Genomic DNA, 13372 nt, shown 5'->3' with positions numbered 1-13372 from the left:
TGCTAAGTTCAGAAAGAGAGAAAATGAAGCAGGCCTCCTGGAGACCCCGAGGTATGGCGAGTCCCCCATTGATGCAAGAATAAAAATATACATGCACATATAAAAACACAGATTCAGTTATTTTTACCTATTGGCCCCTCTCCTTCCTCCAGAGGTCTCTGGTCCATTATATGCCTGAACATTGGTAAAAGGAATGCGATTGTTTTTCCACTTCCAGTTTTGGCAATGCCAATAAGGTCCCTACCAGACATGATGGCAGGTATGGCTTGTGCCTGTATTGGAGTGGGCTTTTCATATGCATGTCTAGGGGAAAAAAGAAAAAATAAAGAAAATCAGTATGATTTAGTTCTTTACATTCTGCTGGAACACATTTTGAGAAAGCTGGGCATTAACACAGTAAAGGAGGCAATCAATGATCAAAGGAAGTAAAATGCAACTACTGGCAACAGATGGCATTTTATCTGACTCTGCAGATGGAGCAAAAAACAGCTTCAATTAGTGTTTCACCTCTTCCAACATTATTAATGAATGATATACACAGATAAGCGACAGGTGGATCTCCAGTGACAATAGCAGTTTTGAGAGGATGACGAGAATTATCAGTGAGTGCCCCTGCTTTTTACCCCACCAAATGACAGTGAGAATGCCCTGAGAGCCACTGACCAAAAGAGAGTCCATTTTGTTTGAAGCACCTGTGAAAACAAGATGAATCCCGAGCCTTTTACTTGCACGTGCTCTGCACCTTGAGTCTGAAGTGCTTTTAAAGGTTCAGCTGTCACAAGTTGCAGAGCATAGGAGCTGTAAGAGGCAAAACCTTTAAATACATTGTGCAGAGGGCTTGCGCCCACTCAAGGTAAATGAGCTCAAACAGTTTTTCAACCTATGTTTCATGTACGGCTAGGCACAGTCCCAAGAGTTTCAAGAGTTCCAAGGGTGCCAATATTTCACAAATCTCTGTGAAATTATTTCTCTGTAAATAGTCATTTTTCAGAATCTCGTACCACCCTGATAGGTCTTGCATCTATTACCTTTAAATGCTTATATTAGACTTGTAGAATTGCTGTATTTATAGCTAACCCACACTGATAACTGTTTCCATCAAACAACATTTTACAAGTAGCTAATGCTACTGGAAGGCTTTTTTAAAACCTAAACAAGAAATAAACATACTTTTTAAGTGAGTTCAGAATCTTCATAGATATACCACACTGAACCCAGGATTTGATTGGCTTCGGACAGTTTTTTCCTTTCACAATGATGCCCTCCAGCTCAAGTCTGTAACTAGTCACCTCTAGATATAAAAAAAAAAAAAAGCTTTATTAATTAGTGACAGCAGCATAAAGCGATGAAAGTGATATTTTTAGGGATATGTTTGTACTCGTTAATACACACACACCTTAAGAAAAAGATCCAAATAATGTTACTGTACTTTACCTTCTGTTGTCATTTTGGCCAACTCTGGAACCTCCACATAAAAGTTCTTCCTGTAGGATTCATACTCTATCTTTCCATGATCGACTGGCTCCAACAACTTGCGCTGCTTAGTCTGAAATCCAGTAAGAGCAGTCTGAAGATCTACTTCTTCCTCTTCAGATGAATACTGCAAGTAAAAGGCAACATGTAGATTTACAGTCAATATTAAACCAACCTGAAGTATGGGTACTAGATGTAAAAATATACATATTTTGTGGAGGGGTTGTAGATATGACAGTTAAAAATGCATTATAGAAAAAAATCAAACAAACAGGGAATAATGCTTTACCTCCATAGCATCTTGGTCATTTTCCATTAGCTCTCCCTTCTTCTTTGTTGTCTCCATAGCAACCTTTTTAGTTGTCATCACAGTGACTACTTTTGTGACAGTTGGGCCAGTTTTCTAAGTGGAAAAAAATATAACAAGACAAATAATTTCTCATAACTGGTTACTATTTTTTGAACCACTATACAAACTCAATGAGAAATATGGTAGCTTTAAAATAAACGAGCTCCACTACTAACCTTTTCACTTCCACCTTTCACACTCCCCATATTAAACTTCTTGACCTCCTCCTTTACTTCTTCCATATAAGCATCCAAAGGATCCAGCTCATCCTCTACATCCTCACCTTCCTTCTCTCCCTCAGTGGGTTCCTCTTCGTCATCTACAAACAGAATTGAAATCATTATGCCATTGCATACAAGCAACCCATATTTTTTTTAGCAGAGTGAAACCTTGATGCTCACCATCATCATCTTCTAAACTCCATTTTTTCCCTTGTCTCATTTCTTCAATTTCTTTTTTCAGCTCTCCAATGCTTTCTACAACTCTTTTGCGCTGCTCTTCTCTCCATTTTTCCACCCTCTCTTTGCGTTTGCGCATTTCTTCTTCCAGTTTATTTTGATCAAAATTCTAAATACACAGAAAGGCAGATTTAGCAGAGAAACTAGTTGCTGCAGGTGTAGAAAGAAAACAAATCCTTTATTCAAATTAAACCTTCCAAAAGGGTGTTTGTTAGAAATATGTTCTGACCATTGCTTTATTGTAAACAACAAAAAAAGCAGTTTGCTATGATACGTATGATTCAGTTTACACATCACACTTTGCTTCTTTCCATCAAAGAGTGGAAAAGGCATTTAATCAGTTACTACCGCCCAGTTTAACCACCACCGAATAATAAAACCCCCTCATTTTCTGCCTGAGACCTAGAGGTGAGTGGGAAAGAAAAGGAGATTTTGTGTACTCACCGTTAAATCTTTTTCTCTTCAGTCACTTGGGGGACACAGGGACAATGGGTATAGCTAGTACCATTAGGAGGCAGGACACAACTACAAAAAAGACAACTGGCTCCTCCCCCACTGGCTATACCCCCAGCAGGCTGGAGAAGAGCTCAGTTTGTACCAAAGTCAACAGGATATGACATAACGCAATGAAAACTTTTCAAAAAAGCCAATAACTGCTAACAAGAAAAAACGGTTAACTTGTCTGACGGAAGTGAAAAACCTCAACCCAGGGAGGGAAGCCCTGTGTCCCCCAAGTGACTGAAGAGAAAAAGATTTAACGGTGAGTACACAAAATCTCCTTTTCTCAAAGTCAGCTTGGGGGACACAGGGACAATGGGGACATACCAAAGCTGTCCCCTAACAACCGGGTGGGAAGAAGAGGTTTAATTGGTGTCAGCCACCGCGGCCTGAAGCACTTTTCTGCCAAAGCGAGTGTCAGATGCCGCAAAGGTGTCAAAATGATAGAATTTTGCAAATGAATGGACAGAGGTCCAAGTCGCTGCTTTGCATAGCTGGTCAGCTGATGCCTGGTTTCTGAAGGCCCAAGACGTACTCACACCCCTGGTCGAATGGGCTGTGACCCTGGACGGAGGTGAGCGACCCCGGGCTTTGTATGCGCCTTGTATAGCTTGTTTGATCCAGCGAGAAATGGATTGTTTGGTAGCCGATGCGCCTCGACGGGAGCCTGAGGGTAGTACCAGCAGGGAATCGGACTTGCGGAAGTCTTGAACTCTGAAGAGGTAAAACTTTAAGGCCCGCACTGGGTCCAGAGTGTGCAGTGCCCGTTCCTTCTGATTCGCTGGAGACGGGCAGAAGGAAGGAACCACGATCTCTTGGTTTATATGAAAATCCGAGACCACTTTAGGTAGGAAGGATGGTATGGTACGAAGGACCGCTCTGTCTTGATGGAAGACGAGGTAAGGCGACTTGTAGGAGAGAGCGCCGAGCTCAGAAACCCGTCTTGCAGTAGCAATAGCCAGGAGGAAAACTGTTTTCCAGGTCAGGAACTGAATGGGCACCGATCCCAGGGGTTCAAAGGGAGGAAGTTGAAGTGCCCGGAGCACTAACGTGAGGTCCCAGGTAGGTGCGGGAGCCCTGACAGGCGGAGTCACGTGAGCCACTCCTTGCATGAAGGTTTTAACGTCGGGAAGCAGGGCAAGTCTTTTCTGGAAAAGCACTGAGAGAGCTGAGATTTGAGACTTGAGGGAACCCAAAGAGAGTCCTAGCGATAGGCCTTCCTGCAGGAACTCCAGTAAGGTAGGTAGAGAAAATAGCCGGAAGCTAACCTTGCGAGTGAAACACCATTGGCGGTAGGTGGACCAGACCCTGTGATATGCCCTGGCTGAAACCGGTTTCCGAGCCGCACACATGGTGCGTGCCACGGCTCGAGAAAAGCCCTTTTGAGTTAGAATCTTGGTCTCAAGAGCCACGCCGTCAAATTGAGGTAGGTCGGGTTTGGATGCAAAATCGGACCCTGAGTGAGAAGGTCTGGAAGAGGAGGCAGAGGCCACGGTTCTGCGACGGAGAGGTTGAGAAGGTCCGTGAACCAAGCTCGTCGAGGCCACCTCGGTGCTATGAGGATGAGGGTGGACCGTTCCCGCTGGAGCTTTCTGATCGTCCTGGGGATTAGCGGAGTGGGCGGAAAGGCATACGCCAGCTGGAAGGGCCAGTCGGCTGTCAGAGCATCCACGTTTAGGGCTAGTGGGTCTCTGTAACGAGCTAGGAAGTGTGGCACCTTTCTGTTGTGCCTGGTCGCCATGAGGTCCACCTCTGGAATACCCCATCTTGAAGTTATCTCTTGAAATACTTCGTCCTTTAGTGTCCACTCGCCTGGATCCAGGGATTGCCTGCTTAGGAAGTCGGCTTCCCAGTTCAGTAGTCCCGGTATGAAGATGGCGGACAGCTGTACGCTGTGAGCCTCGGCCCACTGGAATATGATTTTTATCTCGCTTAGAGCCGCCCTGCTCCTTGTGCCGCCCTGGTGGTTGATGTAGGCCACCGCCGTGGAGTTGTCCGACTGTATTTTCACCGCCTGGCCCGTGAGGGCTTGCTGCCAATGGATGAGGCCTAGCCGAATTGCGCGGATCTCGAGCAGATTGATCTGCAACTTCTTTTCGGTGAGGTTCCACTGCCCTTGGGCCGACCTGCCTTCGAGCACCGCTCCCCAGCCGAAGAGGCTTGCGTCGGTCGTGAGAATGCGCCAACTGGGGTCCCCGAGGCGCTTTCCCTTTAAGAGGTGAGTGGAGTTGAGCCACCACAGAAGGGACGTCCGAGTTTGAGGAGAGAGGACTATCTCTTGCAGTAAGGACTTCCGTTTCCAGGTGCTGAGGATGTTCCACTGGAGCTCCCGGAGATGAAATTGGGCGAAAGGGACCGCTTCTATTGTGGAAACCATGACACCCAGCACCTTCATGCAGAACCTGACTGGATGCTGAGGCTTCTGCAGCAGTGACCGAACCAATGCTTGGAGATGAACAATCTTCTCCTGAGGGAGGGAGATCCTCTGAGTCAGAGTGTTGAAGTTCATGCCCAGAAAGTTCATGGATTGACTGGGGATTAGGGAGGATTTGTGAAGGTTGAGAACCCAACCTAATTCCCGAAGCTTCTCCATGGAGACCTGGAGTGACCGCTGGGCCTCCTGGGGGGAAGGCGCTTTGATCAAAAGGTCGTCCAGGTACGGGGTGATCGAGACCCCCTCGTTGCGGATCAGTGCAGTGGCAGCCGCCATGATCTTCGTTAAGACCCGGGGAGCTGACGTGAGTCCGAACGGTAAACTTGTGAATTGGTAGTGGAAGTTTTGGAAGGCAAAGCGCAAGAATCTCTGATGAGGAGGGAAAATGGGAACATGAAGGTAAGCGTCCTTTATGTCGAGAGACATGAGGAATTGCCCTGGAGACATCGCTGCAATGACAGACCGGAGGGATTCCATTTTGAATTTCCTTGGACGAATGAGCTTGTTCAGTTCTTTTAGGTCTAGGATCGGCCGGACTGAGCCGTCCTTTTTGGGGACTATGAACAGGTTTGAATAGTAGCCCCTGAAGTGTTCGTCCGGGGGGACGGGAGTAACCACTCCTGCTAGGAGAAGGTTGGAGATGGCCCTCTGAAAAGCTGCACGCTTGCCTGGTTCTTGAGGAAGTCTTGACATGAAGAATCGGTGAGGTGGGATAGATGAAAACTCTAGATGGTAGCCTCGAGTAACCACCTCGTGAATCCAGGAGTCCTGAACTAGAGATACCCACGTGTTTGCAAAGTGGGACAATCTCCCCCCTATAAAGTTCGGGGCGGGGAGTACGGCGTCATGCCGAAGTAGTCTTGTCGGTGGGCTTGGAGGAGTGCTTTCGGTTCTGCCAGGGAGTTCGATGTTTGTTGGCGAAACGCCCCTTGTTTGCAAAGGACTGTCTTGGAGGAGAGGATCTCGCGCTCTTGGTCTGAGAGCCACGAAAAAACCTGTTCTTCCGAAAGGAGGGACGTGCCTTGGGTTGGGGGAGAAGAGTGCTTTTGCCCCCGGTAGCTTGACTAATGATCTTGTCAAGATCAGGTCCGAAGAGGAGCTTCCCTTTGAACGGGATGGAGGTCAGGGACTTCTTAGAGGATAGATCCGCTGACCATAGTTTCATCCATAAGGATCTGCGGGCTGCCACCGAGAGAGCGGAGGCTCTGCTGATAGCTTGAGTGGCGTCAAGCGAGGCTTCACACATGTAGTCATTGGCTTCCTTGATTTGAGATGCCAGCTGTGAGAGTTCGTGCCGTGGTGCTCCGTCTGAAATGGCGGTGATAAGAGTGTCAGACCAGGATTGAACAGCTCGGCTAACCCATGCCGTCGCTAGGACCGGTCTCAGCGAGGATCCGGAAGCTGCGAATGATGAGCGTAGTAAACTCTCTAACTTTTTGTCCATAGAGTCCTTGAAGGAGGACGCGTCAGGGACTGGTAAGGCCGTGTTCTTAGAGAGGCGGGATACTGGGGCGTCCACGGATGGAGGAGCAGCCCATTTTTCAGTAAGTTCAGGTGGAAAAGGATACAACTTCAGGAAACGACGGTTTGTTTGAAAACGTCTCTCGGGTGTGTCCCACTCTTGTTGGATAATTTGTTCAAGCTGGTTGTGGGAAGGAAACATCGGTGAAGTCTTGTTGCGTCGCTTGAAGAGAGACTTGGAAGACTCCGCACGGACCTCCGGTTCCTGGAGGTGGAGGGTTTCTAGTACCGAGGAGATAAGGGAGTCCACGGTGTCAGAAGAGATTTTAGGATCATCGTGGTCCGAATCAGAAAAACATTCCCCGTCTGAATGATCCTGTTCATCCCCAGAATCAGGAGGTGAAAAAATCCTCGGTGGAGAATCGCTATCTTCATCTGACGGGGAGGGGGCCCTGCGTTTGGAGGGTCTAGGTTTATGACTGTCAAGGCGAGAAAGCAATTTGTCTAGAGACTGTGCTAGTTTTGGAATGCCTGTGGCCAATTGGGCCGCCCACTCAGGTGCTGCCTGTACTCGGCGTGGGGAGGCTTCAGGACTGGATGCCAAGGGATCCCCCTGGGCAGCCTGATTCACCAGAGGTGGAGAAGGTGGTGAGGATTCAGAAACCTGCTGTGGAGAGCACTGGTTGCATAGGGCTGATTTGTGCCCTGTGGGCAAATGTTTGCGGCATTTGGCACAGGACAGAAAAGTGACCAGGGCTGTGGTTGCCCCCCTAGAGAAGAGGTTGGCACTGGGTCCATCAGACATATTGGAAAAATATATAAAATACCTGGGAGAATAACCCAGTAGAATAGAGCCTGACACTTAGCTTAGCAGTAGGAGAGAATCGAGTTGTCAATTCTGCAGTGGTGCCTTGTGTCTCTGCTGCCAGAGAATGGTAGTCTGGGAGCAGCGTCTGTGCGTGGCTAGTCCCGTGTGCGCGATCCAAAATGGCGGCCGCGAGTGTGAAGGGCGCGCTCAAGATCACGCGAGAGGCCAGGGACCGCGGGAATATACTTCCGCAATACCAAAATGGCGTCCGGAAACTGCGCCTACGGAGCGCATCCAACCGCGTCTGAGCGGCAGAGAGAGAGAGAGAGCTCTCTGCGGCTGGCGAGTCCCCTATGTGTAGGGGCCGCGACTGGAACCGCGTGTGTAGGAGGCCCCTGCGCTGATATCAGGGAGTGCCTCCCTGCTCGCTGTGGCTGCCCCCAGGGATGTAGGGGAAACACAGCGCGGGAAAAAAACCCCTCCCCTTACCTCTCCAATGAGTTTGTTAGGGGGTGAAGGGAATCCAATCTGCCCTCCATAGCTAGGGGAGGGAGAAGGGAAGGGGGAGAGGGAGCCCACTGGGACTTACCTGTCCTGTAGACCGCTCTCCCAGTTCTGTCTGCCGGCCAGCCTGGTCTCCTCCTGTAAAGGGAGGAGAGGAAATGGCTGAGTGGTCTGTGTAAAACACCTGTGACCCCAGAGACAGATCCCACGTTGGAAGGTGCCAATGAGGTACTTTACGCAGTGTAAAGGTTCAAGCAACCCCCTGGTGTCAGCAAGGCTGACTAAAAGACAATAAGCATAAAATAAAAAATTCTTCTGTCCTAACCTCCTGAGGACACAACTAAAACTGAGCTCTTCTCCAGCCTGCTGGGGGTATAGCCAGTGGGGGAGGAGCCAGTTGTCTTTTTTGTAGTTGTGTCCTGCCTCCTAATGGTACTAGCTATACCCATTGTCCCTGTGTCCCCCAAGCTGACTTTGAGAAATGTTCATTCTAAAGAGCCACACAGAGCAGGCAATAAACAAGAATCTGCATTCAGTTGGTAAATGATTTTTCCCCTTTACATTATCTTTTAATTAGGGATGCACCGAATCCACTATTTTGGATTCGGCTGAACCCGCGAATCCTTCTCGAAAGATTCGGCCGAATACCGAACCAAATCCTAATTTGCATATGTAAATTAGGGGTGGGAAGGGGAAAACATTTTTTTTCTTCATTGTTGTTCAAAAAGTCATGAGATTTCCCTCCCGCCCCTAATTTGCATATGCAAATTAGTATTCGGATTCGCTATATATGCCGCTATATTATAAATGGAACTGTGTTTCTAACACAATCAACAGAGCACTGGTACTTTTTCAAAGTTCAGCAAATACTAATGAACTTTATGTCTACTTAACATACATCAACGTCCTTCTCCTTTTCTTTTTCTTCCTCTTTGTCATCCTTTTCTTTTTTCTTCTCTTTTGATGCTTCTGTGCCGTCTGTTTTCTCTTTAGATTTTGATCTACATTAAAGTAACAATGCTTTGGTTTGCAAAGAAATCTTAATTGTTTAATAGCACATATGTTTAAACTATCATGCATCACAGATACAGAAAAAGGAGTAGTTTTTAGATTTTTTCCAGATGGACCTGAGATTAAGTCTGAAAAAAGGGGCTACAATAATTATAATAACATTAGCATTATAAATATTTAAAAGGGGATACAACAGAATTTTGGGTCCTAAACCATAGGATAAGAAAATATATTATATTTAAAAATAACTGCAAATAACCTTTAAGCAACTCTCGGTTTTCTGTGTTTTTCTAAGTGTAAAGTTTCATTTTTCTCCTTCTTTCTAAAGCAGCTTGGGGGGGGGGTACCAACTCTGTAAACGAGGGGTACGCAAAAGGTAGATCAGGATCTACCAGTAGACCTTTAGATGGTGATCAGTAGATCTCAAGACACTTGTCTTAATCACCCTCCGGTTTCATTCTTTTTATTCAGATATTTATTAAGTTAAGGTTACATAAGAAATTGATGTTTGTTAAATAAATCAATATTTAAGGAATATTTTCCATGGAACAGAATGCTAACAATACTTTAATGGATGTAGATCATAATGGGAAATCATGACTAAAAGTAGACCTCACATTAGTAAAGTATGGGCACTCCTGCTGTAAACTGTTCTAAATTGATACATTTAGTTGATACATTTCTTATCTTTGTCCCTAATGAGCAGAATTCCTGAGTTTCATTAAAGGCAGCTGTTAGAATTGATACAATAGTTGCTAATATTCCCACAGATGCTGCTGAGAAATGTATCAACAAATGGAGCAAATGGTAACAGCTCAGAATCTGCACCTGAATTACTGAGCTGCCAGAATGAAACACCAGAGACAGGAACTTTACACTTTAAACTTAGATCTCACAAAAACAGTAAAAAACGAAAAATAGAAGGCAATTGAAAAATAAAAAAAAAGTCTATTTCCAGTGAACAATCAGACAACAACTAAACTGAAAAAGTGTCGGAAGGTGAAATAAAACCCTTTAAGTACAGAGAAGGCTAAATACTAAATCATACATCCCCTGATTTTATGTTTTCACACATTTCACAAGGTTTCTTTGTAGTTGCATCAATATATGAAGCATTTCCTTTAACACCTTTTACCTGGAGCCACTATTTTGTAATGGTTTGTGCTCTCCCTCAGCGATCAACTGACTATAAACAATGCAGCTCTAATTGTGACTGGAAGAAATGTGGGAGCAAAAGACAGAACTTTTTCCTATAATTGGCTCATGTGACTTAGCATGTATGTGTGCATTGTGAATTGTATGATTCCAAGGGGATGGCCCTTAGTACTTATAATGGCAAATTTCTATTTAGGATTGCCCAATGGCACATACGGTACTACTATAAAAATATATTTAAATATTCTATAAATGAAGCAGGGTTTTTACAGCTGAGCTGTTGTATGCAGATGTATTTTTCATAGAAACCTACATTGCTTGGGGGGTATAGTTTTCCTTTAATATAGGCATGGGGGAGTAAGAATTCTGTGGACAATAATAGGAGCAGAGATAAGTGTAAATAAGGCACGTTAAAGATTAAACAAAGCACCGCACCTTATTTCTTTTTTGTTCTTGCTTGGGCTGGCTGATCGGGATCTTCTGTTGCGGCTCTTACTCCTGGATCGCCTACGTTCTCTGCTGCGGGACCTTCTCCTTTCTCGACTCCTTTCTCGTTCCCTACTAGGGCGCCGTCTACGAATAAAGGGTAAATTAACAAGGTTAACTATTATGCCCATATTCCCCCCTTTTCCAGGAATTATTTTCAAATTTCTAGATATCATACAGTTGAATAAGCCTATGTATATTTAATATCAAAAGTCACCTAGAAATTGTATTTCACAATCTTTTGCAGACAGGACAGAAAATTCTGTAAAATTGCAAGCTTAAAGGGATGGTTCAACTTTAAGATAAATTTTAGTATGTTACAGAATGATGGATTCTAAGCAACTTTTCAATTGGTCTTCATTATTTATTTAAATAATTTGCCTTCTTCCAACTTTCAAAAAGGAAAGCTTCTGAATAAAAAGCTAAATAACTCAAAAACCTCAAATAATAAAATATGAAAACCAATTGCAAATTGTCCTCAGAATATCACTCTCCACATCATACTAAAAGTGAACTCAAAGGTACCAACCCCTTTAAGGCGTTTTCAGAAATTTCCCTAAAATGCCCATTTTTTTTTTTTTTTTAAAGTCTTTATTTTTTGATTTTCAGGGTTGGGGGTAGGGGAGTACATACAACAACTTGCTTCATAGATAATATTAATAGTCAACATTTGGTGAGGACAGGAATACATAATCATCAATACTTGGTATAAGAAATATCCATCCTACATAACACCTTGCTTGTGAACAACACATTACGTGTTAGAATTCTGGGAGCTCAAGTGGATTAATGTCTTGCCGTGGGTCCATATCTTTTTGAATTTTCCAGGGCAACCTCTAGCTAAGTTTAATGGATGGAAGGGCTTAATTAATTAGATTGATCCATTGAGCTACTGAGAGAGGGTTGTTGCCCATCCAACCCATAATTACCACTTTCTTGGCATAATATATAGGTCGTTCTTATGAGCGACCTGGCGCGATTTAGGGGCAGTAATTCTTCTACTAATCCAAGTAAGCAGACCTCAGGGCAGATACTTGGCAGACAAATTGTCTGCCAAGTATCTCATCACCCTTTGCCAAAACCTCTGTATCAGAGGGCATTGCCACGCCAAATGTAGGAAAGATGCCTCAGGTAATTGATATCTCTGGCACCCTGCCTCAGATTGTCGGACGACTTTCTGAAGCTTTATAGGAGTGATATATAATTGGTGGATTTATATTGAATGAGTTTATCACGTATGGAGATCAGGTCGCAGTGGAGGACTTCTGTGGCTTCCTCCCATTGCTCCTCGTTCAGGGCTGGTAGCAGTCGATGCCAGCGCCTCTTGTCTTTAGTTGCTGGTATGAAGGAAATGACTGGTCTATTAAGATGTCCCCTAGGAATTTAATTCCTAACCTAAGCCAGTATACAAAATCCTGCAGAGATTTCAAGTGGTGCAGTTTTTCTTCAGAGCGGTAGATAGGGGGAGAATATTGGTGGTTTGTGCCCAGAGTAGAAGCATGCTATCTTCCAGGCTCTGAATAGGGTAGATATTGTTGGAGGGTAATTGCTATGGCCAGCTAGCTGTCTATATGGCAAGTTCCTGATCGCCTGTAGAGAGCCCACTCTTGTGGCCAGCAGCATGAGACCAGGGTCGTCTGTGTCACATGGTAATTTTGGCTGACCAATAAAGTATAAGCGTAGGTGAGGTAAGGCTAAGCCACCTTTGTCCAGTGGGGCGGTAAGAGAGGCCCAATCTATACGTTGAGACTTATTGGCCCACAAAATGGGGAGTACGACTACGTTCACTTTGCGAAAGAGGATCTCTGGGGTCCATATAGGAGAATTGTGCAACTTGTATAGCAGTTTAGGTAAATAGAACATTTTATACAAGTTAATTCTACCCCAGAGTAATAGGTAGTTTGGACCAAACATTGGTTGCATGTTTAAATTGGTTGACTAGAAGGACAATATTATCGGCAATGTATGAGGAGAGCTCTGCAGATATAGTGATGCCCAGGTATTTGAATTTGGCCACCCACTTGAGGCCCCGAGTAGAGGGGGGGTGAGAGGGTATATGATCGAGGGGGGAGAATGACAGATTTAGATGTATTTATTGTTAATCCTGAAAAGACAGCAAAGTTCTCTATAATGGATAGCAACGACCCTTGGGGGTCTTCCAGAAATAATAGCAAGTCATCGGCATAAAGACAGAGTTTATTCTCAGATACAACCTCAGAAAACTCCTTTTGCCTGTTTACTTGCATTTGCTATTTCACAAATTAGTACGCCCCTGGCCACTTCCTTGGAAGCCTCCCATAATACATCAGGGGCTACGGTATAATGGTTTTGGACCCAGTATGCAGCATATTTCTCTTGCTTGTTCTCTCACCTGGGCATTGGCTAAACAGAGGGGACATAGCCTCCAGCTTGCCCTGCCGCCACAGCCTGTGGCCCTGAAAGATACAGCTACGGGGGAGTGGTCTGAAAAGGCTCTAGGAAGATATTCCACAGTAACTACGTGTTGGGTAAAGTCTGCGGAAGCTAACGCTAGGTCTATTTGGGAGAAGGAGGTTTATCCAGCAGTGAGTGACAGAAGAATTGCCTCTCCGCTGTGTGTTTCCACCTCCACTGTTCTACCAGGCCCAGATTATCTAACCAGCGCTGTAGACCTTGATTGTGGCTGCTATAAAATGCCCATTTTTTTTTTTAAATTCGGGTAGTTTATTGATTGAATAAAGTAAGCAGTTTACAAT

General features: G+C 44.9%; 1 protein-coding gene across 1 annotated transcript in view; it reads right to left on the bottom strand.

The window, feature by feature from the left end:
• The window catches only part of ddx46.L (DEAD-box helicase 46 L homeolog), a 49795-nt gene that overhangs the window by 22405 nt on the left and 14018 nt on the right, over nt 1-13372 (bottom strand). The window contains exons 3-10 of the mRNA XM_018252018.2: nt 10587-10724; nt 8884-8986; nt 2224-2389; nt 1999-2141; nt 1763-1876; nt 1435-1600; nt 1171-1291; nt 128-303 (exon numbers count right to left, since the gene is read on the bottom strand). Of these exons, the coding sequence (XP_018107507.1) occupies nt 128-303; nt 1171-1291; nt 1435-1600; nt 1763-1876; nt 1999-2141; nt 2224-2389; nt 8884-8986; nt 10587-10724 (1127 nt within the window). The remainder of the gene's footprint in view (nt 1-127; nt 304-1170; nt 1292-1434; nt 1601-1762; nt 1877-1998; nt 2142-2223; nt 2390-8883; nt 8987-10586; nt 10725-13372) is intronic.

The sequence above is a fragment of the Xenopus laevis genome, chromosome 3L (assembly GCF_017654675.1).
Source record: "Xenopus laevis strain J_2021 chromosome 3L, Xenopus_laevis_v10.1, whole genome shotgun sequence".
Taxonomy (NCBI): domain Eukaryota; kingdom Metazoa; phylum Chordata; class Amphibia; order Anura; family Pipidae; genus Xenopus; species Xenopus laevis.
This window is presented reverse-complemented; position numbering and strand designations above follow the sequence as displayed.